Source organism: Crassostrea angulata, chromosome 7 (genome assembly GCF_025612915.1).
Source record: "Crassostrea angulata isolate pt1a10 chromosome 7, ASM2561291v2, whole genome shotgun sequence".
NCBI classification, from domain to species: Eukaryota; Metazoa; Mollusca; class Bivalvia; order Ostreida; family Ostreidae; genus Magallana; species Magallana angulata.
The window spans coordinates 38,125,519-38,152,295 of NC_069117.1; the positions used below are offsets into that span (position 1 = coordinate 38,125,519).

The window sequence follows — 26,777 nt, forward strand, 5'->3', positions numbered from 1 at the left end:
CCGAGCTTGCCGGAAAGGCCCGAGAAGTTGCGATTGTTGAAAAGCATGAACAAAGAAGCACCACCCTTTTTTCTTTAAAAAGGCAATCAAGAGTTATCGTCCGTACGTGACACTATAACCTAAATGTGAACGGTATTTACATTACGTGCATACATTTGTGTTAAGATAAAGTTGTTGTGTAGGATATATATACTAAACAATGTAATAAAATAATAACTTATTTTGTAACATACATGTACAAGTATGCGAAGAATTTAATTTCGTATAAAAAATAAATTCCAAAAAAAAATTTAAAAAATTGATTGCGCTTGTAACATTTGTAATAATATTCCAGTGTAAAATTGGTATATTTTGGTTATTTCTCTAGTTGTTTTCCGCTATATATACATGCCAATTAAATGCTACATTGATATTCACTAGATCGCCAGAAACATTTAAAAATATATTGATCATAACAAAACCGGTTGTATATATGTATAATGAATACAAAGCTCATTTAAAGTGTAAACAAGCTTGTATACACACTTCAAGATTCTCACTTTCACTATAAAATAAAAAAAAAACCTTTTAAAATATATAAGCATTTAAAAAACTATATTTATAAATAAGCCTCATGGTAGAATAGTTTTGATAGCTTAAGAGTCCTCGGAGATAATTCAATGGGGGATTTGGCAAATGTGTCACATTTAAACTTCCGGGTTTGAATGATTACAAACAACGGGGAAGTTTTAGTCTGCTGGGCATTTCCAAACACTAAGCTGTTGCTCATGTGCCACGTTTTCGGGAACCATAGTTTTGGGGTTAATGATACGCAATAAAAGGTATGTATTATTAATCAGCTTATATAAGTTTCTCTTACGCAGGTAGAGAGCGACAGAATAATGTACTGCTGGATCGCGTTCACTGATACGATAGATTTTACTACTATTTTACTGCTTATAAAAACTTCCTTTAATAACGTACTTGTATTATTAATTGTAAAATCATGTTGTACGAATCCTTGTTAAACACAGTAATTATTTAGGGGCACTCTGCCGAAATCATAGAACGCTGGCGATTGAGGGTAGCTTTGAAATTTACTGTGTTTTGTGTATTAAGATAAAGTTCTTTCCTCCTTTGTTTTCAGTCAAATAAAGGAGATAACGGATAGCGAAATGGTAACAACCACTGCTTAAACGCAACATAAGAAGTATGTTTAGCAGCATGTAGTAGTAAAAACTTATACTTTGTGGTATTGTTCAACCGCAGTGGTAATGATAACAATTGTAGTACTGGCAAAATCCCTTTATTTAAGTGGTACAATATATACTTATCTGTATAAGTAAAGTGTAGTGACATTAGTAACAACAGCAGTTCCACCAGTGGTTACGATGACAAGAATTCAAATGCACTCTATTTTTTCACGAGGACAATGCAGAATGCAGGCTAAAGTCACGACTGATTTTTTTTTTTCCTGAGTATAAAGAGAAGTCGAGGTTTTATAGAACGCCGCTTTAACCGTCTATCTATTTTTATTTCTTTAAGTACATGTTTGAACACTGTGTGGTGAATCAATTTCCCATGTTAAGAGCTTTATGATATACGTAATATTTGACCCTTTTCCGAAACTGGTTGTACCGATGTGTCAGATCAAATTGGCTGTATTTACAGTGTAAATGTATGTGAGAGAGAGAGAGAGAGAGAGAGAGAGAGAGAGAGAGAGAGAGAGAGAGAGAGAGAGAGAGAGAGCACAGCATTTTAAATCTTGTATTCTCACGGTACACATCATTAAACAAACATGCATGTCATCATATATACGGGGTCATTGGAAATGTCATAAATAACAAATATCAATACCATTGTCAGGTTATTAATTGTTCCAGTTTAAACTCTTTCTGTATCAAATTCATGTGCGTTAAGTAATTTTACCCTCCTTATATAGTTGCGATCTATTAAACTGTTCACATTTAAAAATTTCCGGACCCGAATTGAGTAAATTTATCTTCCTTGTTGGAAAATGACCAAAATTCAGACATATCTTTTTCATTTTCAATTTTCAGATAACTGCAGTGGTGTAGGAGATTCCAAAATGGCCGGTAAGTATCGCCGCCACATCGCAGAAAAATCTCCTTTTCTCACTTAAACACGTCAACACAAAGACTTAACTAGAAAAAAAAAACCTACCATGCATGTAGGTATACTATACTCTGTCCCAAGATATCCTAGATTTACATTTTGCTTAATTGCATGGTATTCATAAATACCTCAGGGTTTAAACGATGTTCATTCAAAAATAAGAAAAATTTCCAAGATTTCTCAGTCGAAACGCCCCTGTTAGCTTCTCAGGTTTCAATACAATGCTAAAAAATGTGATGTCTACGGGGATTTTATATTGCAGTAAGCCCGGATGATGACGTTGTAAAATTGCGCGATGTATTTCGAATCTATTCCGAATGGAGAAAAGATGTAAACATTTCCCATTATAAATCTCAATAAGGAATCTTTTTTTCGTTCCTGAGAATTTTTCCGAGTGAAAGTTGATAATGTGTCAATGAAATTATTTTGGAAATTATCCCTTTCAACTATTTCAATTGCACCTCTTTCACAAGTATGTGTATTTTTATAAAAAAATCGCCCAAATGTGCTCCATAAATATCTTTGGGCAGACTATAGTACGACACAGTGCTAAGCACGTTTCACTTGTACATGGAGTGTTCTCTCTTGATTTCAAAGAATGGTGAATAAAATAACGATCATACTTTAGTTATTACATGATAACCACTCAGCCTCTTGAAGAATGAGAAGATGATACTAAAAACATCTCCCTGGCATGCTTTTCAAAAGTACTTCTAATGTTACAAAAACTAGTACTCAGTGATTAAGTCTCACAAACGTGTACATGTAATTACTTACAACACTATGTAACATTCGGGGAAAACTTCACTTGTGTCATCACTGCTAAACCTCCTTATATTTGTATGACACACACAAAAAACCCAACACCAAATAAATTCGTTTGTAATAAATTTCACGGGATACTATGATACCATTAGATTTCGTGGTGGCTCAGTTTTCGTGGAATTCGTGGCTTACTTCTCATTCACGAATTCACATCCTCCACGAATTAATGATTTGTGCATATGAAGTCATATTTTCTGTTTTAGGTGTAAAAATTTGCACGAAATAACGTCCCCACGAACCTGTAAAATTTAAGCAATGCACGAAAATTGGCCCCCACGAATTTTAATAATTCCAAATGTCTTTAGGTGTTGGCTACTCTGATATGTATAGTATTCCTCTATAACCTTAGACAGTTTAGTCACAGAAATACATATACGGTTACCTTTGCTTGGGAAGGGACAATGCATTATTCGTTTTTTAGGGAAAAAAAACGGGATTTTTTTTCTTGTGCAGACCTAGTAAGCTCGAGTAAATACAGAGAAACCGCTGATATGTATTCGGAATTTGGTCCGAACATTAACGAAGACATTATGGAAGAACCCGGATTTGAAAGTAACGAAGGAGCCCCTCCACCCATACCCAAACGGAATCAAAGGGTCAAGTTTGACGGCGAGCCCTTAGCTAGGAAAGCAAGCATCGAGTCTACCCATTCAAAAGGTTACTACTACAATAGCAATATAGCGAGATTTGACGTTTGAAATAAAAGTAAACCAGTAGCGATATGTCTTTAAGACTTTATGGTATTTATCGAGTTTATTTTTATATCTTTAAAGTACGAGGCAGAGTAAAATGGAAAGGTAATGCTTTTTTCCCCGGAGAATTCTGGAAAAAAATCCGAGCAAAGGATAATTTTATGTATTTTGTAGCCATAGAAAGGCAATTAACTAGAACTGCTTATAATAATAAGTAACCCAATATCTAACATGCATTTCTACTTTAGCTTTAGTTAACGCTGCTTCAAATTTCCTATGCAAGTCATGGTTTATAACAACTACTTTGCTTGAGAACTAACTGTATAAAGAGTATATTTTGTCTCCGTTTTATTTTTGCGCAACCGCCCTAATTATCAGTTGCAAATTCAAAACCGTATGAATACAAGTACGTATTTTATCTTTAAAAACAAACGTACTATTGTGTATTTAAAACTCGACGATACATATATCTTTAAAAAAATTTAACACGGAGCAAAAAATCCTCTATACAGTTTTCTTAAAGTACTTCACAAATTAATCCTAAAACTGCTTTGTATTATATTTCATTCATTTTCATAAAACTTTAAAGCAAGTCTTAGACTGAATTAAATTCAATGAATTGGTCCACGTTTTACGACCCCCGAACATTTCAGACGACAGCAATGACTTCCGCCAATATCTTCTCTCCAACGGATTGAACGAAACTACCGTTCAGACTCTACTGGACGAGGAAATCGAGGATCTACAGACCTTAAGAATACTTAGCGAAGACGACATCGAGAAATTGAATCTTAAAACAGGACAAAAGGCGAAAATACGGAGTCTTGGAAGAAAGCAACAAAATGGCGTAGAGAGTAAGCGTTTTGACAGCCGAAAACCGACGAGAGGCAAGGGGCTGCCATCGCTCCGAAAGGATGACGAGGAACCTCGTTTTGTGAGATGTTCACCGGAAGTAAATGGTCTTGACACAACACCTTCCATTAAAACTGTCAAGCGAGCGGCAGTCACTAAGAATTTTACCGGTATCTTACATGTATCCCCGTCTTCTTCTTCCGGTGAGTTACTGCGCATGTCAATAAAACACACATTTGAAATAGATGTAGTTTGGCTGTTATTTTCGTTTGATGTTTTAAGAATTTTACCAAAAATAAAATTATTCATTATAACCATAGAAATTAACATCATAACGGAATAATCAAACGTTGTCACAAACCACCTTCAATGTAATTATCAATGTTATATTCATGAATCGATTCCTTCATCATAACGTCATATTTCATGCTTAAAAGGTTACCTGTATTGGCTTAATCTCATTCAATTCTGCTTATATCGGCAGTAAAATTCAACTGAAGAAGCAAAGTAAATTAAAATATACCAGTACCAGAAATATAGATATTAATTTTTTAATTAATTTATTCAATATCAAATTTTTGATTATGGTATAGCGCTTTTTCCTATTATTTCGCCTACATTCGTGTGTGAACGAAAAGTAAAAGTGGTTCGACTAGTCAAATATTAAACTTTTTATTGCATGCTATTTCCCTAAATATTCATTACAACACCTGACGATTTAAATGATGCTGTGTAAGATAATTAAGACCATGGTAATTGTGTAATTTGCGTTTTCTCGGAACATATTTTGGTTAAATATTGTGTAATATTGAAAATGTCTGTTGTTTGCAAATACGCTATAGGAAATCGTGTACTAAGTGCGCTATACCTTTATAAGAAAATGAAGTGAAGGAATTAACAGTATAGTACGTACATTGAGACATTACTTAACATTCAATGCACGTACGAATGATTAACTGGTGTGTATGGCATCTCTGTAGAATCAGAGGGGGAGGAGGAGGGGCATGTTCACATGAAGAGGGACACGTTCCGCGGGGGAAGCGTGAAACTGGCCGGTAAGGGGGAGAGGGACGTTGACCTCACCTACAACCTTCTACAGACGGAGGATAAGGTATACAGTTTAAACTAATGCTCCGTGGTACTTGTTACCACGAAGGTCAAGGAATAACTCAAGGAAGAAACATTTCCTGTCCAACTTCCCTTAAAATTTTTTAAAACCATATAACGGAGGATCTATGCTATTCAGAAAAAAAATTATTTTTTATGTATATCTTGCAGGGAAAAGTGGTAATGAAACTGTCCACCAAACAAGACATTGATGTACATTGTGTCAAAGCGAGGATCCTGATTTTGGTGGACATAAGCGGCAGCATGGGGATTAAATACGACAGGAGACGCAAACACAGCAAACTGTCACGAATGAAGAAGTTCGCCATAGAGTTGGTGGATTCGCTGGACGATGGAGACTTTGCGTCGGTTGTCACTTTTGGCGAGAAAACAAACGTTCTGGTGCCGCTCCAAGAAATCAATTCTAAAACAAGGGTACGTATTTATTACTAATATTAAGATCTTGTTTTTCAATGGGGGCTAGAGGGAGGTGGGATACTTAGTATCATACCAAAAAAAAGATAAACTTTAAGTTTATAAAAGATACTAAATTTCAATTTTTCTCTATCCATCTTACAGAGTGAATTGAAGACGAAATTGGAGACTTTGGACAAAACTTACCTTTCAACTAAAACCAATCTGAGCGCTGGAATCTCACGGGCCATCGACATATTCAGCGAAAACGCCACAGGGTAAAACTTTCATTAAGTTTTAATACCGTAAACCGGCTGAATTTTGCAGGAAAACTTTTTTTTTTTCTAATTGCAAGTTTTCTATTTGGTAAGTTAGGATAAACCAATTGTATTTTGTTTGGGGGGGGGGGGGGGTCGGGGTTCCGATTTCAGTTAATTTGCCCTATTGTTTTAGTCTACGTTTCATTTGATTTAAAACTAAATGCATTAAGAGTATGACTAAATTGTAAGAAACAATCATTTTTCTGTTTATGATGGCAGAAATGACTAAATTGGAGAATGTTACATAAACGTTTTAATTTTCTCAAAGAAATTAAAAGAGATTTCCGTAAATTATATTTAAGCCGAACATTTCTTTTCAGACCTGAAGATCTTCTAACGTACAGGAATTCTATCATTGTTTTTTCTGACGGTGAAATAAACGAAGGCACAAAGGAGCCGAACAAACTCATCCATGAAGTCAGAGAAAAAATCCGACGGAACGCATTCGATTTGGACGACTCGCAAAACCAATGGGTTAGCATCTCCACAATTGCTACAGGAAATGACGTATCGGAAGCAATGTACCTACTGTCAAAATGTTGCAGCAGCGATGCGTTTTATCATCTGGATGTGCAGAAGTCCGAGGAAAACGACCCCGATCTTTTTCTCCCTGTCATGTTGCGAAAAACGGCAGTTGCTTGGAATGTGTCCGTTGTCGTGGAAGCTGTTAATGGCGCTGTTATTTTAAACAATGAAACTTCACAAGACAACAAGGTTCGCTTACGCGGAAGTAGGAGAGGGAAGGAGAAAATGGAGAAGGCCTTCTTTTATTACGACATCCCAGCTGCGTCCACGAAGCATATTGGGGTAGCATTAGATCTGAGCAATGTTGACAGTGATGCAAACACAGTTGTTTTGAAAGTTAAAGTCGAATATACAAAAGCAGTGGGCATGAGAATGAAATATTTCGTAGAAATTGCAAGAGGCGAGTTTTCAGACCAAACCGGCCGAAAATCTGAAGCCATCAAAGCAAACCTGATGCACGATGCAAGACTTATTTCACAGAATGTTCTTCACATAGCAGCTGAGCATGTAAAAACAGGAAACATCGAAGCATCAGCGAATCAGATCAAACAAGGACAAAGCGAGCTACAAGCCTTAATGGACAAATACGGGGCCATGGCAGCCGCGGAGCCAGAGTCTGAGGCCCCTAGAGGCCGCCACTGTATCGCCGCCGCGGATACTCTGATGAGGAGCGTTCGCGATATGTTGCAGGACGTGACGGTAGAAAGGGAGACCGAGAAAAAGGAGACCTACGCCGATAGCATCATGAACACCATGCAGTCTTTGCTGACAGAACTCGAAGGAAGCAAATCAACACAAGACTTACATGAACCAGACGGCAAAAACTGGGCGAGGATTAAAGCTGTCTCATCCGCCATTTCTCGCGAGGCACCAACCATTTCCAGTGACGTGAACACAGATGTTTACGCTCCACTTCCGAACATTCGTCGGATTTCCGGCAATCTGCAACACCAAATGGTTAACCTTCAGAAGAAGCGAGAAGCGCGTAAATCTGCCATTCCAAGTATTTTCGAATGAGTACTTGTTCGCTATCGGTGACCAACTGTTGATTTTTTTTAATTTTGTATACAAAATTGTTGTCTCCAGCTTTATTTATCCTAAACTTGCAGTTACAGTATTTTTACCTATGATTTTTACGCGCGATGTTATTTTGTTTTTGTAATTTTTTAAAGTATTTAAACTGGCATACATAAAAACATGTTTGATTGTATATATCATTATCTATTTCTAAAATTAAAATGCCTCTTTGCCTGGACTTGGTTTCATAATTCTCTGATTAAGTCCTCTATATACTGTAATGATTTTACTTCCGAACTGAAATGTATCAGGTGTTTAACCAATCAGTACCTCGGTGTTTTTTTTACTTATCAGTGATAATCAGTATACCCTATAGAAATGATGCATGATTAGACCAATCAGCGAGAACTTGCTGGGTATATAAACAGCCACTCCATCATTCTTAAGTCAGTCTTCCGCCGGTGAACGACTCGAACGGTTTTCTGGTGAAACTCTTCGGTTAGAGTTCTGCAGAACAGGGATTTGAGCTGTGTCGGAAAGCAACAGAATTGTTAGCTAGACCTCTCTGTTCTAACTCTGCTTCTGTAACTTGTGTTTTGGTGACTTGATAGTGTCTTTGTGTCTTGGTGACTTGCTAGTGTCTTAGTGACTGTCGACTGACCGTGAATTGATAGTGGTTGTGTAGCACAGTGGTAGCAAACAGAATTGTTTGCTTAAACCCACAGTCTACAGATAGTTTTTATTCTTGGTTAGTTGTTCTACAACCAAACAGCCAAGGTAGGCCCTAGAAAAAGCTTATAATAACTGCGTGTTATATTGGCAGTTGAAGGCTTTGTTACATTTGTTGATTATTACTTGATTCTTAGGAAGGAAACCTAAGCGAACTCACGAATTAATAGATAGTTTTTTTTAATTTGTAACTTGAAAAACCGTTACAATATCAAGCGGTACAATATTTATCACTGGTAAAAATTCGTTGCTTAAAAACTTTTCAAATTGTCAGAACTTCAATTTTTTCTAAGCAACGGTTAGATAATCCATATATATATATATATATATATATTTATATTTATATAAGACAACAAGACAAGACAAAGACGAAGACAACAAGGTCCCATTTGTCACTACTTACCACCCTGTCCTTAGGGGCCTAAATGCAGTCCTAAAGAAGAACCTACCAATCCTTTACAGCAATGATAAAATGGTTGAGGTTTTCAAAAAACCCCCGATGGCAGCTTTCAAGCGCCCTAGAAACCTTAAGGACATGGTGGTAAGAACCAAACTAAAGAACCCTCTGCCTAATGGTGGCTTTAGAACTTGTTCTGACACCAGATGTCTGTTGTGCAAACACAGCTCTGATGCAGACGACTTCTCTAGCCCCATTACTGGCCGTACTTACAAAATTTTCGCAAATACTTCTTGTCGTACGGACAATTGTGTATATCTCATCAATTGTAAATTTTGTCAGAAACAATACGTAGGGGAAACAGGAGACCTCCGCAGGCGCATCAATAATCATCGTTCCACCATCAAAACTAAGAAAATTAAAGAACCCGTCGGGGAACATTTTAATTTAGATGATCACAAATGGGAGGACATGATGGTTTTGGTCATTGATCACAACCCTAACTGGACAGATGCGGAGAGAAAAAATAAAGAAAAATTTTGGATGCATAGACTGAAGTCATTCCGCCCTGACGGCATTAACAAATTAAGTGACTTCACCAAAATGAACATCAACTAAGTACTGATTTGTTTTCGTAGCAATATCACCATCTTCATATTTTTCGGTCCATGTACAAACTATTAATCATGTTATTTATTCAAATTATTAGCTATTTCCTTAATCGGTTTTGTTCTTTTGCTTTATTTCACTTCCATTAGTTTTTACATTCATGATTATTTATGTGGTCTTTTACAGGGCCAATCTTCCCTACAAACTTTCACTACGAATTATCTTACTAGTACAACTTAATTAACAGCAACCCCCAATTAGCAAGTTAATTCGTTCGCGTTATCTTTCAGCACTTCTTCACAGACGGTCCGCTGCGTCGGACAGGATTTTTCTTTCTCGGGCTCGAATTCTTAAATATAAAGATGTAGCTGCCACGTTTTGATCCGGTGTTTAAACATTATCTAGTTTTTATATATTATTTAGTTTAGTTTAGTGCTAGTTTTGTAGATGTTTTTCTTATTTCTTATGTAGTTTTTATTTTGTTGTCCTGAAGAAGGGACGGGTTGTCCCGAAAATTTGACAATATTTTACTTTATTGTTCGTGTCGTTGGTTATTTTTAGTGCTTTTTTATTTATATATATATATATATATATATATATATATATATATATATATATATATATATATATATATATATATATATATTGACATTAATTTCTAAAAGCGTATTTATCATTTAGCTACCATTTACCGTGGTTTATGAAAGTGTCCTTCCGGAAGAGATGACGTAGTTTTACCGAAAAGTAAATCGACATACATGTACATGTTAGCAACCTGACTATAGCAATACTGAAAAAAATACACAGAATTTAAAATGGATAAAAATTTGCGGTGTACAAATTTTACTTATCTCTTTTATGTCTGATTTTCACGTAGATCTATACATTTGCAGCAGCCATTAACGCTAGGGTATCCGTCTGGCTATTGAGGAGTCTCTAACATCTGATTGATATCTATCGGAAGAGGCTCAGTGTAAGAATACACGACGGGAGCTAATTCTAATGAACTCAGCTATTCATTTCATTTGTTTTCTGAACAGGAATTATTTGGTTTTATTTTTGGAATGTTTTTAAAGATGAATTTTTTGACTAACAAAGCCTCTATGCTTACATACTGAACGATAAATTGATTAATAATTGGTCAGTGTCTTTTTCATTACACATTGTAAAAGATTAGTAATTCATATTCATATCAACAATAATTAATAACAACCTCAATGATGCTAAAACAAATGAACACAGCAATTAATTTTATTCATAAATACAAAAACCCCATATAAATAAAGCACAAGTTGTATAAATGTACACATTTAAACACACAAACATTGATCACAACATGTATGGGGGCTGGGTGGTCATCAAATTACCAACTAGATCTGCGTTAAATTCTTAGATATGATTTAACTATAAACCCTTAAGTAAAAAATTAAATTTTATTCAGTAAGAAAAAAATCCGTTCATGTTAGCTTTAAAATTTTAATATTTCCCTTCACACAAAGCTCTTCAAAGGATATCAATATATTCTAAAAATGGCCATAATTAGAGTAATCTTCATAAAATGTACCCCCTCTCGTTCTTATGTCTCTAAGGAGATACTTAGAAAAGCTGTATCTGCACAAATAATTAAGAGGAATCAAATGTTTATATTAATATTATACGTATATATCATTATACCATACTATCAACTTTCAGTTAACACTACTAAACATGGTATTGTTTGTTTGTATATTACTACATGTTTAATATAAGTACCTTCGTATTTTGCTGTAAAAAAAATAATATTTTGTATTTCATTATAATGCATTATTAGTATATTGGTGTCCTCGCGTTTTGTTTTGTTTTCTTGGAAATTCCTCTGTGGTATCTAAGTAAATGATTTAATATAACACAGAATTTAGTTTAAGACATGTAATATAATGAGTATCACAAAAATTGTAACTTAAATACAATAAAACTATAATACCTGGTACCATATCAAAGACATACCTGCAAAGATACACAAAATTATAATTAGTAAAGTTTCATCATACATGGAATAAAAAAATAAAATAAAAGCCACGTGCCTTGCGTGTACAACTCGACTGCAGCCCTTATTCTCCCCCAAATAATAAAACTGAGAGAGAGAAAACTACAGATCTAAGTAGATGACGGTCCTGGTGTGTCGCTACTCGACACATCTACATTATTCATTTCTGTTTTGGGTTTCCAAACGGGGTCTCTGACACTAGTTATGTGAACAGGTTCATCGGAATAACGACTTACGATCAGATCCACTTCTTTGGCATTCTCGGGAATCGATTCCAACTTCTGTCTAATAGTAGTTTTAAGATCTACAAGAGTTTTTATGTGAATTTTTTGCTCACCGGTAAGCATCTGCACTCCTATTCCGGATTTGTTTGCACTTTCATCATATTGAAATAGAGTTGGCTTCTCTATTTTAACAATAGGTGTCTTTGTGTCAAGTTTATTACCACAAATTTTGGTGGTTGCAATAATGTGAGAAATGGTGGATATACGATGCAATAGCATGCCTATGAACTGTACGAAGAGTAGAATCCCAAATACTAGAGTGAATGCTATTGATATTGGTTCTATGGCGCCTTGCCTGTCACCAACGTTGCAGGATAAGGGTATTGAAATAGCTTGCACTTGTGTGAGTACATACACAACCGTGACAAAAATTGCATTTATAATGAAAAAAAAGAAAAAAACTTGTTTCTAAGATCGATAAGTTTGCTTTTCATCGCGACTTGTTGATTTTCAATCATCTGTTTTTCAGGTGTAAGATATTTTTTTATGAACCACGTCCAAAATTCGTGTTCGTTATCTGTTATTGGCTCACATTCGCCAAAAAGTCCAAGCTTCTTTTTATCTGCAGAATAAGTTAAAAGAAAGTAAGCAAGCTTACATTCCCGATGCTTCCCCATTACTTGACAATGATACATATAATTAATGGTAGGGTATGCATTAAATACACAAATTAATTTGATAACAAGAGGCCCATAGGCCTCATCGCTCTTCTGAACAAGAGTAATTCCTTGTATCATTTTAAATTATTTTTTTAAACATTTTACCAAAATATCACTATGTTAACTTCAAACAGCTCTTGGGACCCCAGTATTAGTCCAGGGATTCGAATTTTAACAATTTAGAATTTACATGATCTAAGGGTGCTTGCATTGTAATTTCACAAAGGGTAGCATTTTAGTTCTTTAAAAAAGATTTTAAGACACTTTCCCTTTATATTTCCATGTTAAACTTTGAACCCCTCATAGGGCCTCAGTATTGATGGGGGGGGGGGGGTCACGGATTTAACAATTTATAATCTACATTATTTGAGGATTCTTGCATAGTTATATCATAAATTGGAGAAGAAGATTTTTAAATATTTTCCCTACATAGTTTTATGTTAAACTTTGAACCCCCTCCCCCCACCGAGGCCAAAGAGTTGGTCTGGCGGTCACGATTTTAACAATTTATAATCCTTACTATATATACAAGCTTTGGTGTAAATAATGGCATTTCTGTTCTTGTGGTTCTTAAGAAGAATATTTTTTAAGACATGCACCCTATTTTCACTATTTCGCAATTATCTCCCTTTCAAAAAAGGGATTTGTCATTTATTTTAAAAAAAATTATTTGAATTCCCTTTCTATAAGAATGCTTTGTATCAAGTTTGGTTAAATTTTGCCCCGTGGTTCTGAAGAAGAATTCAAAAATGTGAAAAGCTTACAGTCAGACGGACATACAGCGGACGAAGTACAATAGGTGATCAGAAAAGCTCATTTGAACCTTCGGTTGAGGTGAGCTTAAAAGCATAACTCGCAAAAATACAACATCATCCAAAAACTTCCTGAAATAATGCACATCTATTCCTTTGTCTTTAACAACCTTAAAATTCAAAGATAAAAAGATCCAAAATTTCCAGAAAAATAATGGAATCGGAATTACTGGTGATATTTACATCTTCATTGCATCCTAAAAGCCTAAAAGTTTTACTAAATTCCGTGCAGTGGTTTAAGAGGAGTTGCGCTTACAAACTGCTTTTTAATATAGAACATAGGGCCAAAATTTTAAGTTTGAAAGGGCCGAAATTCCAAGAAAAAAAATAAAGGAATCGGAATTTCCTGGTAATATGCACATATGCACATTGTGTCATGTATGCTTACAAAGTTTTACGAAGTTCCTTGCAGCGGTTTAAGAGGAGTAACGCTTACAACAACAACAAAAACAGGACAGACGGACCGGTCAAAAAAATACCACTTGCATCTTCGTTGCGCGAGGTATCATTAATGTTTTTGAAGGATTTCAAAAACAGGATGAGGATGATGATTAAGAAAAAGAAAGAAAAAGAGGAAGAAGAGATACCTTTCTTTTCAGTTGAATTAGATTTGTCCTTGCTCTTCTTGTTTCCTTTTCCCTGTGTCGATTTTGTTTGTTCATCTCTTGTATCTGCCTTGTCTTTTTTGGTTTTTGTCTCCTTTTTTTCTTTTTTGTTGTCTTTGAGGTCTTTGTTTTCACATCCCTTCTCGGTTTTGCTGTTTTTTGTTTCTTTTTCATCATTAGTTTCGTCTTCAGGCTGTTTTTCTTCGTCCGTTTCAGTATTGTCAGATATATTTGGATCATTCTTTTTTTCAGTGACACACAGAATGCATCTGTAAAATGCAAAACGTTACAACAAATGCTTTGCTATTCTCAAGCTTTATATATAATTAGTTGGTATCAAATGTGCACATTAACTCACATTTTTAAAAATAAACTCGCATATCCTTTTTTATCTCGTGTCATAAAATTTGCAAAAAGGGATTGTATGTGTAACCTTTATTGTTTAAGTAATTTTGGAATCGAAAAAGATTAAAACTGGAACATCCGGACTTAAATCAGCGACTTGTTTATATTGCTACAGGTAAAAGTGATATCAAAAAACAAAAATTTTGAAATTAGATTACCGCTTAAATGACCTAATATAGTACGCTATTACCTGCACCAGTCCCCAATAGAACAGGACTGTCCAAGAAATTGTCTTTGTATCATTTTAGCGGATCCGTCGTTATTATCTACTTTACTCTCGCGAGTTCCCCAGTTCACGTTATGCATATTTCCAACAGAATAAAGGATCAAAAGCATCGACATAGAAGGAACTGCCAAGAAATAAAGCAATCCGTGGATGATACAGGGAAACTCCTGAAAGTAAAGTAACATATGGCCAAGGGGCCACATCGTTCACCTGAGTAACATTGGCCATAAGTCAATTAACTCAATTAAGCAGCCAAATCTTACACAACTGACCGAAAAAGTAGCGTAAGTGTCGTTTTACTGATAATTTCCGATATTTACCGATAATGTTACGTCATTGCTGAGAATTACTGATATTTACTGATAGGTTTACTGTTGTTACTAATAATTGTTGTTGGTACTGATAATTACTGATATTTAATTGTTGACTGAACAAATTGTTCTGAATTTTCGAAGTATTGCAAACAATGTTAACATAAAACCACGAATTGTTTAAAGGAATACATTTCAATTTCAATCGGTAGAGAAGCTAGCTCCCTTTAACCGGTGGCTAATATAAAAATGCACCATGTGTGTTAAATGCACGTGTATTCCATTAATGCTATTTATTTTTAACATAGTAAAATTGCACTTAACACAAATGTACCATATAGGCCATAAATAGATTCAGTGCGATGCATTTGGCTTTGCTGCTTTCATTTTCGAATTACCTTGATTGTTGATTATTCACTTGAGGAATAAAAAAAAGTGTAGTTATTTTCTTAATATCTAACCTTTAAATATATACAGTATAATAACACTACCAATTCATAATTTCAAACCTAATTTAGAATCTTATGTCTTGTTTCCTCACCCCCTTAAAAAAATCAGGCAGTAAGGCTGCACTGTCTAACTCAACAGTAAAGCATTTAAAAAATACTAATACTAATTTAACTTATAATTGATATTTAACACGTGAATCTCTACTTGCTATTTATTCTTTGAAATTTCTAAGAACTATGAACTTTGAACCCTTGTTAAGGCGGGCCCTGACCCCTGGGGGGGGGGGGGGGCACGATTTGAATAATCTTAAATCTACCATAGATCAGAAAGCTAATGTTAACGTTTAGATATCACAAGGTATTTGGTTTTTGAGAAGAAGATTTGTTAAAAAAAAACTTCACCCAAATTTTACATTTTCCTTATGTTCTCCCTTTTTAAACAGATGTGGTCCTTTATTAAACAAACTTGAAAGCCCTTTCCCCAAGAATGCGTGGTGCGTTGGTTGAAATCGGCCAAATTGTTCTTGAGAAGAAGATGGAAATGTGAAAAGTTACGACAACGCCAACAACAGACAAAAAAGACAACAGACAACAAAGACAACAGGTCAGACAACAAAGACAACAGGTCAAATTTTGATCGGAGAAGCACACTTGAACCTTTGGCTCAAGTTAGCTAAAACTGTTAGAGATGCATCATCTTTATTTATATGCTATTACTAGACGTGCGTGCACGGGTTGACATTGCATATGATATCGGACAAGTAGGAAATAGATACATTGACACACCGTATATTGTTGACATTTGCATTACCAAGCTTTAAGCCTACAATAATGCTTATGATTTCGCTACACTCTGCTGAGTTGGAATACTCTAACTGTGTCTCGGGAAAGGCCTTCACCACAGTTAAAATGCCTACCATATACCCGTAATGTAGCAGAAATGCGCGTGCGCAAGATTGTAAAATCCAAAAAATTCAGATGATTTCCGGAATTTTTCGAGGAATTTTCGTTAATTATTAATTAGCGAAGCTTGATTGAGAAAAAAATAAAAACAAATTGGTAATCTTCAAGTACCAATGGTGTTTAAAATATATAAAACAAAAGACAGAACTCTTCTGATTTATCGGTATTAAAGCTCAAAAATTCGAGTCTATTATTTTAATATAATAGTATAGATAGTATAGATAGATATGCTGTATTCTCATTGCTATGTTTTTATTGTTTATCAAAGACTACCATTTTATGATTTAACTCAGATAAAGAAATTAATTACCATTGGGTGCAGAAGGGCAGCAACTACAAAGACACTACCCACGAAACAAATGAAACCTGTTGTGGCTGGACATAATTGTGATTCGATTCCTTCTACTACCAATCCTATCAGGACAACTACCATAGCCAGGCTATAAATTGTTGAAAATATAGCTGCAAGCAACAGCTGGAAAATAAATTGCATAATTTTATTTAGTTGTGATGAAGATAGAAAAAAGAACAGAGAATGGAATTTTGCCAGTTTTTTTTTTCTTTACCTGCGTGTCTTCTTTTGCAAGGAAAATAGAAGCTATAAAAATTGCAACAGGTAGAAGGTTTACCAGCAAGGCAACCCATGGTTCTATGGATGAGAAAGCCGTTATAAATGCACCTAGGATCAACAGAAATATTGCCCCGGGTGTCAGTATTGATGAAATAAATAGGCAAATGTGGTAGAAAATGTACAGTCTCGAAATGTTTTGGTTATTCATTCTGACATTGTCACTGTCCATTAATAAATCAAGGATGTTCGCCATAGTTGACGGAGCCCATCGCCTTCTTTGTTTATAAAACTCATAAAAGCTTTCCGGGGCAAAGGTCAATGCATCAGAGGCAGCGCAGTATTCAATTTTGTATTTTTGTTTTAATAACAAGGTACACAGCCATCTATCTTCCCCTGTGAAAAGAAACCAACAAAAAATTCATCATATGTTGTTAAGTCGATTGCTGTTTTCTTTTTCTTTCATGTGTCTATTACCGTGAAAGGAAATGCTAGTAGTTTTCAAAGACGAATACCTTGGTCATACTGCACATAATGTTTAGCTTCGGTCGGCATTCGTGTGTAAGTTTTCATAACATTGTTGTCCAGAAGTGCAGATCCACGAAACAGACTAAAACATCCTGGGGAGCAGAGAACACACCCAAAAACATGCTCGAATGCCTTTTGGAGCCAGTGACTTATTGCGTACTCGAATTTCTGATACCATACCATAGGACCTGTAGAGGATTTCACCAATAAAGTTTAATAATTTGATGACTTCAATCAAGCTCTTATAACAATTCACGTTAAAAAAACTTACCGGTTCCTATGGGATGAATTCGTCCACAAGCAGCTCCGACAAGTGGATCTTTCTTCATCAGATCTAATAACCGCGTTACAGCCTCGGGTTTGAACTCCACATCTCCATCTAACGCCAGGATAAAGGTGTTTGCAGTAATTTTCAACATGGACTCTTTCACTATTTTGTCGTTACTTTCAAAAACGTTAACCTCTTCTTTAGCTTCGTTCATTTTGAATGAAAGAAGGTAGTAGAGATACATAACCTGTCATATTAATTTAAAACATTGAGAGTATGATAACTTATATCTGTTCTTCTTGTGTCTCGAAAATTGTGTAATATCTTTACTTTGCATCAGCCATTTTTTCTTATGACAAATAGTACCAAATTCCTGCGTATGAAATATTTTGCGATGTAAAAGTGATCACAAAAAAATCAAAAATGGAATTATTGCGAAAACAACCGGATATACGGTAACTGATTAACAAGCACAGTTAATACTGTACTGTGTTTCAATAATATTTGTGGACATTAATTTTTGTGGATACAATAAAAATGACAGTTTCGAGAATACGTGAATTCGTTGAAAATGATTCCACCAGCACTGCAATTCAATAAACGTTCAATTTCGGGTATCAAATCAAAAACGAAATCCATGAAAATTGATTTTCAACGAATAATGAATGCAAAAATCGTACAGTTAGTATTTCATAATTCATATGATCCTACGACCTTTGATTATATATTCGCAACATAAAGCATATTGTAGCTACAGTCATTGCACACACCGTTTAATCAAAATCGAAACTGGCAAAACACGTTGTAGAAGATTAAGGCACTAGAACCATATAGCAATATGGATGAAATTTTCTTAAAGATTATTTCATCATTTCATTAATCTAAAGTATTTCTAATTGTCCGTCGAAGTTTTAATGACAGTTTTAAAATGAGTTAAAATCGAGATGCATTCGCATCAGTTTTAGTTTACCTGGCTCCATCGCTTGCGATTCCTGATTTTTGTTTTATCTTTAAGATGAACAACAAGCTTCTGATCTGTGAGCAAAGTCCATTCAAATCGGGCGCCATATGGGGTTTCAAATTTCTTAACCTTCTCTAATTCATATCCCATATACTCCATTCTGAAATTCAAATTGCACCAAAGTCGTTATAAGAAACTGACATTGATATTTTCAAAACTTGTACTACGATATGTATGAAACCCCAGGTGAATTTTCCATTTGAACAAATTTTTGAGAAAAAAAAAAACGAATAGTAGATTTATTTCTTTTCTTTTATGCGGAAGAAAATAGAATTTCCTGTTGTTTTTAATTGAATGCATATGAAATAAGTATCAAGCCGTTTCAAATGGATCAAAGATATCAGGCTCTCTTTTGAAATTTGCATACTTTTTTGTAACTCCCCTAGATGTCAAAGAAAAAAAATTGATTTTTTTGTGATGCTTTCTTCATAAAGATCGTCTAAAGTGTCGAAACAACACATAAGACAAAATACATTATGTGGTTTATATTCTTGACAGATTCGTAACATTTAACTTACTTTGCAGTATTAGGAATAACATTTTCCAAAGTCTTTACATATTCATTCACTTTTATTCCTTTCATTGGTTTTCCAGTTTTTGACTTTCGCGGCTCGAAAGCGTCATCGAAAAATATATGCACTGAAATAAACAAAATTAAACCATAGCTCAATATTCTGTCCGGAACATTATTCTGATAGAAAACAAATATAGGCGAGTTTAATAGTAAATAAAACCTAATTTAGGAATTAGAAAAAAATTCTTTTTGGTACGCAATATCATGACTCATACTAACAAAAATGGTTAATTTAGGGTTTTTATGGTAAATGCGAAAGAAGCATTTAAAAATTCCTATGATTAATCTTGAAAGATATACCTTCAAATTCATATATTTCTTCACTGATATATCCTTTCTCATGTTGCTGATTTTTTTTCTCATCCTACCTATGTAGGTATTGATCATAGTCGACCCTAAAAATATGTTTATTCATAAGTCCTTAATTAGCAAGTTGATAATACTTCCTGATAAAAGATAACATTATGATTTATTTATCGTAGTCAGGTCTGGTATCAATTGATAATATGACGTATATTTCAAAACAAATTTTTTTTTACATGTATTTCATTTACTTTTTAAAATATACAAGGATTTAATAAATTATCACGTACTTGAATATGGATTTGAAAAGCTGTTCCATTTCAGTTTCGGTCTCATGCCACATAGTTGCACAAAAATACACAAATGGATGATAATTATCTTCGCTCTGTTTTTGAAACGTTCTTTTATCTGTTTCCTGAGAAAAAAATCGAAGAATGAAAATTAATATGATATTCAATCTGAAAAGATAGAAGATGAAACTTTCTAAGGAGTTTGGTGAAACTTGCCCGTTCGATTTCTTCCACAGGCTGTTCCGTTGTATCTTTAATTCTCGTCAGAAGCAACGATAAGTCCAGAAATATTCCACAGTAAGGAGGTTTTCGGAATAACCTATAAAAAATAAACAACTAATACATTAAAAATGTAAAAAAAAATTAACTGATTTGTATAGCAACAATGAGTCAACATGAAATATAATAAACCTTAATATTTTATGCTTGAAACTCAATGAAAAAAAGACCAACCTGTCGTATTTCAATAACTTAGATCCGTTGTTTGTCCATGTGTACAGAGTAAGAAGAAAGCAACTGAAGAATCCTAGTATTTCGACAAGAAAGACTTGCCAAATTGTTCCAAAGTCATTGAACTTCAACTCCCACAATGGTTGGACAATACTGCATTCCTGTATTGTCCAAAACAAAGGAAACTTCATGATCGGAATAAAAACGAGAGGAGTTGCCAGCAAGCTTAAAGTGAGAGGAATCGTAAAACACCAAGTTTGAAGACACACCCTACAAGCAAACCGAGCACTCTTGAAACTGATAAAACCAGAAATAATACTGAGAATAGTTAGTAACATAATATCGTTTCTCTGGCATCCAAATGAAGAGTACCCTTGGGATTCCAACACAACCTCTCCCGTCAAGGTCTTAATTTTTGCTGTTCCTAGAAAGGAAATGGCTTCTGCGACTTTGAGAGGTTCGTCTATTGACCTCGTAGTGAAGATCAAGTATGGAAGACCTAAAGTCAGAATAACTTTCCAAATTGCTGTCAAAATAGAAACCTTTTCTCTTCTAGAATTTATATATTTTACTAAAAATTGTTTCCATGATAATTTTGGCCTGCTAGAATTAGGTGGTTCTTGATTTATATTTGTATTTCTTCTTGGTTCTGGGTTAGTATTCGGTTCTTTACTTGATTCTGGATTTGTACTTGTATCCTCATTTGTAGTTGCTTCCTTACTCTCAGTAGAACTAAATATGAGAAAATTTTCCCAATATACGAATGGGACGAGTAATATTGAGACGACAAATAGAATGCATAGATTTTCCTTTTCGTCAACAGTATTTTGAATCATATATTGAATTCCAACAAGAATGGAAACACCGAAGAGGACAATACCAATGATTTGTGTTAGTTTGTACAAAAAGTAATCTGGCTTGCGTTGCTTCCCATTTCCCTCTTTTTCTTCAGGATTATTATTTGTTTGTGAAACAGATCCAACTTGTGGACTTATCTTGTAGTACGTTTTTGTCATTTGACTGAATTTAAATTCAGATATCACGCTCAGAAATAAGGGAACAAAAACGACGAGGTACAAAAGTGATGAGGCACTAATAGGATCAAACGCTGGCAGCACAACAAATACCAAAAGGCACAGTCCGATAGAATGAAGAGTCTCCACCACAATGCTCTGTAATTGACACACAAACATGTATTAACTGGTTTGAATTTTTATTGAACTATGCATATGGACTTTGTGCTAAAAGCCAATACGATGGAATTTCGTGTCAATATGCACTGTCGTTACACACTTTCTTGACAGTAACTAAGAAACCAAATAATTTGCTTTCTTTATTTTTTAGTATACATTTGTATGGCGCGGTGGGTTAGAAAAGGTTTTTTTTTATAAAACCATACAAATTTACATCAACAAAATGTTTTGGAGATTTTCCTTTGCTTCCGGCTCTTAGAAAAATAAAAACTTACTATCAACAACATTCTTTTGCTAAACTTGGTCGGTTTTTTTAAGTACAATCTCCAAAGAGCTTTAATCAAAGAGTACAGATCTGGAACTAATATTATAATCATAAGACCCCAAATCCACCACACATTTAATGTTGGAGTGTCTTCAAGCAGCTGACAGGAAGTAGAGTTGGTTGTTGTAAAACATTTCCAAGAGCTTGGTAAACCATTCCTCTTGACGTATCCAGAATCGCACTCAGAAGAACAATTGGTTATAAAATACCTTTCTTCCACAAGTTCCAGCAGACCACCCAACTTATTAAGTTTAACGGCGGAATGAGGATTTGGTGGATTCAGCTTCCAAATCATTAGATGGATGATAACGCGTGTTAATCCGGTGGACATAAGAACGACAAAGAACAGACATATTCTGATTATAGCAACTGCTATGTTTGTTACAATGTTCCAGATCTTTGCTGCTCTGTCCGAGCTAACATGAGGTCTCTCCCCCGCAATATCCCAGATCTTATCCCTAGAAAACAACACACATGGTATGTTTTACACAATTACCATTACCTTTTAGCATATTTCATCACTTCTGGTAAAAATTTTTAGTGATGCAATTATAAAAAAAAATCAAACATGAATTTAAATGGCCAATCTAAGCCACTTGTTGATTAACTAAGTATACTTATTGATTTTCCTTTTTCTTATCATCGCTCTTCGTCGATTTCTTTTTAATGTTGTCATCTTTTTCCTTTTTTTCTTTCGTTTTTGGAGGTTTATCAGAGGTTTTAGAACTGTAACACAGGTTTGCCAAATAAGCTGTACATCAAGTTGTTTCAAATGCGACAAGTGTTTGTGCATATTGTCACTAGATTTGAAACATTATAAATAAATATGTTTGTAGTACTGATGATAGAATATCATGCGTACAAATGAACTTCGGGGTAGTGTTACACTCTTTGATTTTTTGTTTAAGTAAAATAGTAATCTATTTTTAACTGTCACATGATACCATGGCACGACAGCTTCAAAGAGTGACTTGATTCTAAAGCAGAAATATAATTCCTTTGTGAACAAATTCGCTATATATTAATATAAAGCATTGTTCTCATAAAAATAAACAATGACCATAATATTGACAATCATTAACCTTAACCAACCCGCGTTGTGATGTTTGAGTGCGTGTTATTTAAACAAACACCTCTTTGAATGATGGTTGCTCAGTCGTATTAAAAAATATTGTTTATTGACACTTGATCTTGATTGGGATTTAACTATTAACAAACTAAAAAATTTCAAGCCAAGAAATCATTCAGTAAAGCATTCAAAATGCAAGCAATCTATACTACTATATTAAAATAATAGACTCGAATTTTGTAGCTTTGATACCGATAAATCGGGAGAGTTCTGTCTTTTGTTTTATATATCTTACACATCATTGGTACTTGAAGATTACCAATTTGTTTTTATTTTTTCTCAATCAAGCTTCGCTAATTGATAATTAACGAAAATTTCTCAAAAACTTCCGGAAATCATCTGAATTTTTTGGATTTTATAATCTTGTGCATGCGCATTACATTCACGCTAAATCACGGGAGGCTCTTTTTATTTGATGTTTCCACAATATCACATTTGCATGGATAACTCAGAAACGATAAAACAAATGCGTGTAATTTTTCATTGGAATTTTTTTTCTGTTCATCAAAGAAAAGACGGGAGACAACTCTAACACAGTGCATTTACTTTAAAAATCCCGAGAGTTTCGAATGTCAACATGGTGTGTAAAAAACGTTGTTGAAAAAATGTTGAATCTGCAATTAAAGAATAAGACTTTTCGAAAAAAAAGTATTTACAGCTTCGAAATGGTTTGTTATGAACAATTTGACTGTTATTTTCAATGCAACTTTATTAATTTTCTCCAAAATCGTTTTGGAGCGATTCTGCAATTTTCTGCTACATTACGGGTATATGGTAGGCATTTTAACTGTGGTGAAGGTCTTTCCCGAGACACAGTTAATATACTATTCCAACTCAGTAGAGTGTAGTGAAATTAATAGCATTATTGTAGGCTTAAAGCTTGGTTATGCAAATGTCAACAATATACGGTATGTCGATGTATCTATTTCTTAAATGTCTGATATCATATGCAATGTCAACCCGTGCACGCACGGGACAAAGTCTAGTGTATTTAAATTGATACGAAAAGGAACACAAAGACTTTCTATATTGAATACTAGAGTTATTTCTTTTGATTCACAACATAATTTTTTTTATATTAGTAACGTCAAATGCATGAAATATTTGACTGATATTTGCATAATAAAATACTGCTTATTAGTTTAATCGTATTAATAAAGATATTTTCATAAATCATTTAGATCACCAAAGCTATGTTTGCAATCTTTGGATTGACCAAAAAATAATTTTGCGCAATTTTTTTTAACCAGTTACTGAATCTTGGGTAGAATTTGTATTTTTTTTAAATAAGCAATTAGTTCTCTTTTATGGTTTTTTGTACAAAGTACCTCAACTTTTACCAGAAGCATCCTACCTTACTGGTTCCGATGTATCTTTTGTTACACTGTCACCATTTGTTTCCATTTTTTGCTAAATGGAATTCAAAGATTTCTTTCTTGGCTTTTTCGATTCCGAAGCCTGACTGGTTGTTATAGCCGAGATACAAACCACTAAATATTGGCATTTGAATGAGTTTAAACAGCCTGTAGTTACGAGCTTTTTTTATACCATGTGCATCCATTTCAGTGGCAACGTTAACTCTGTCTGAATAATAATAACATCGTTAAATATGCGTGCACTTATTGTTTGCTATTGTAAGGTCTCGTCAACACCACGTATAACACAACATGCGGGGTGTATGCTATATTGTACACGGGGTGTAGGCTTCCGAAGCGAGAAAACGGCGTCGAAGGTACGATATTTGTCCAATTGATTAACTAAAGGACTTATTTTGCCAAAAAAGTATGCTTACGGAAGAAAGCATGAATTAAAGAATATATAGATACGTTTTATTCCATTTTACATGTTCTAGTTTTCTCAAACACCTCAACACAATTCCGACAGTCAGGGTGAGTTTGACCCTGACGTACATGTACGTTAATGATCAAATATCTGCACAAAGGTTCCGTTTATCATCACTGTTTTGTTATTAACAATTACATACCATCAGTGTTTGATTATACATAAATTTTCTGTGAATAAAATCAATCGCATATAGAAATATTTGCGAAAAAGTGATGTTGTACACGGGGTGTATACAACGTGTTGTACAAGGGGTGTATACAATCGCTTTTTCTTGCAGAGACTTGTGCATTATATCAATGGAAAATGTTTAATGCTCATTTATTGGGAGTTGATTTTAATCAACTCTCCTATGCAGTTACTCAGGCAAACCGAAAGTGAAACAGTGTTTGGACCTAAGCACAAATCAACACCGCTGACAAAATTTAGTTTTAATCAATAAATTCGATGTAATGAGTTCTTAAGCATTGTTCTAAAAAAGTCAAGGAAACTCATTTATAGATACCTTGTAAATAGTCAGATTTTAAATGGTACAAACAATTTAGATATTTTTTGAAGTCGTACATTTTATGTATTCCTACGCCAGAGTTCAATATAGTCTCGTTCAACCAGACGCTCGACTGACTCCGTAAATCTCCGACAAGCATAAAGTCTCTCTTGCTTGTCGGAGATTAACGGATACAGTTGAACGAGAGTAGAGTTCAATTTTGTTTGGATCCATACAATTTCTCATAAGTATTTCGATTACTAATACGTAGTTTGATGGAATAATTCTTTGAATATTACACAACATGATTGATATTGGATTTTCACGAAATTCCTGTAGGATTCATATTATAAAATTGTGCGTAATTCAAATACTTATAGGAATTTACTTGCCATGCAAAATAACATATCGTTGATTTTAAAATGAATAACAATCGATGAAATCAACTCCCGTCAGTACTTCAGTACTTTGATTTTGATAATGTAGCTCTTTATATTGTCTTGGATTCTAGATTATCATGTATAGAGCTTGGTTAGCACAACACACGGTAGGTACAGACTTTCAACAGTGTATATTGATAAATCTTTTGATCAAATGTTTTTAATTAGTCCAAAACTGCTTTGTAGATGGAGACATATTTAAATTGATCCTACAGAGAAAGTTCATGAAGAAGAATCCTTTACATGCGAATTTTGCTCAAAGTCAATAAAACACAGATCGTCTTTGTATAGACACCTGAATGCTCACAAAAATGAACTGTTTAAATGCAAATCAATGCCCAAAATATTTTCCACGCGACATTATTTGAATCTTCATATAAGAAATGTCCATACAGAGCCAAGAAACTTCCTTTTTCCCCATTGTGGTCGAGCATTCCACACTTCATGTGCATTGTCAAACCATATAAGGTTTAAGCATAAGGGTGGGGGTAATGAATGTAGCATATGTGAACGTAAATTCAAAGACAATTACGGTTTAAAATGGCATTTGTCATCTCATGAAGAAAAGGCACAGCACTGCTCCATTTGCAATAAAAACTTTAAAAACTTATAAGAACATTCGAAACATTGCACAAAGGAGAAATCAGATCAGACGTATTCTTGCCATCATTGCGACAAAAAATATGTATTGAGAAGATGCCTGAAAGTGCACATTAAAACACCCCATGAAACCACTTTTGAAGGAGTGCACTGATGCTTTTTACTAGAAGGTGTGTATTGCAGTTCAAGTTACGTGAATCAGTAAGTAATGCATATTTGTTTTTAGTTGCCTTGAAAGATATGCGATTTGGTTTATTAAGCCAGAGTCTTCTCTTTTTTCGAGACATTTGTATTCATGTTTTCTGAAACATGAATATTAAAAAGTAAACTTGTATTACATATTTATGAATAAGTTCCGTTTATCATCACTGTTTTGTTACTAACAATTACTTACCATCAGTGTTTTATTATTCATAA

The 26,777-nt window shown here is 34.3% G+C and overlaps 2 protein-coding genes and 1 pseudogene across 7 annotated transcripts; 2 read left to right on the plus strand and 1 right to left on the minus strand.

Moving 5' to 3' along the window:
* The first annotated feature begins 673 nt into the window (after window positions 1-673).
* On the plus strand, window positions 674-8,105 carry LOC128191688 (uncharacterized). 6 transcript variants are annotated; one of them, XM_052863894.1, is made up of 10 exons: window positions 696-821; window positions 1,127-1,189; window positions 2,040-2,075; window positions 3,394-3,597; window positions 3,714-3,737; window positions 4,286-4,687; window positions 5,465-5,595; window positions 5,763-6,026; window positions 6,171-6,283; window positions 6,646-8,105. In XM_052863894.1, exons 3-10 carry the CDS (start codon window positions 2,069-2,071, stop codon window positions 7,865-7,867), a joined length of 2,367 nt encoding a protein of 788 aa, XP_052719854.1. In that variant the 5' UTR covers window positions 696-821; window positions 1,127-1,189; window positions 2,040-2,068; the 3' UTR covers window positions 7,868-8,105. The 6 variants fall into 6 exon arrangements, with proteins under 6 accessions (XP_052719853.1, XP_052719855.1, XP_052719858.1 ...); XM_052863893.1 differs by lacking the exon at window positions 1,127-1,189 and having other exon boundaries at window positions 674-821; XM_052863895.1 differs by lacking the exons at window positions 1,127-1,189; window positions 3,714-3,737 and having other exon boundaries at window positions 674-821.
* Window positions 8,106-8,971: 866 nt separating this feature from the next.
* Window positions 8,972-10,145, plus strand: LOC128191689 (uncharacterized). Its single transcript, XM_052863899.1, has 2 exons — window positions 8,972-9,137; window positions 9,336-10,145. Exons 1-2 carry the CDS (start codon window positions 9,069-9,071, stop codon window positions 9,609-9,611), a joined length of 345 nt encoding a protein of 114 aa, XP_052719859.1. The 5' UTR covers window positions 8,972-9,068; the 3' UTR covers window positions 9,612-10,145.
* Window positions 10,146-10,335: 190 nt separating this feature from the next.
* Window positions 10,336-24,551, minus strand: LOC128191692 (chitin synthase chs-2-like; annotated as a pseudogene).
* Between the last annotated feature and the right edge of the window lie 2,226 nt (window positions 24,552-26,777).

Coding starts and splice junctions, on each gene's coding strand:
- LOC128191688 (XM_052863893.1), top strand. Junction 5,596..5,762: donor TTCTACAGACGGAGGATAAG/GTATACAGTTTA, acceptor TATATCTTGCAG/GGAAAAGTGGTAATGAAACT. Junction 6,027..6,170: donor AAATCAATTCTAAAACAAGG/GTACGTATTTAT, acceptor TCCATCTTACAG/AGTGAATTGAAGACGAAATT.
- LOC128191689 (XM_052863899.1), top strand. CDS start 9,069: ATGGTTGAGGTTTTCAAAAAACCCCCGATGGCAGCTTTCAAGCGCCCT. Junction 9,138..9,335: donor GAAACCTTAAGGACATGGTG/GTAAGAACCAAA, acceptor AAATTTTGTCAG/AAACAATACGTAGGGGAAAC.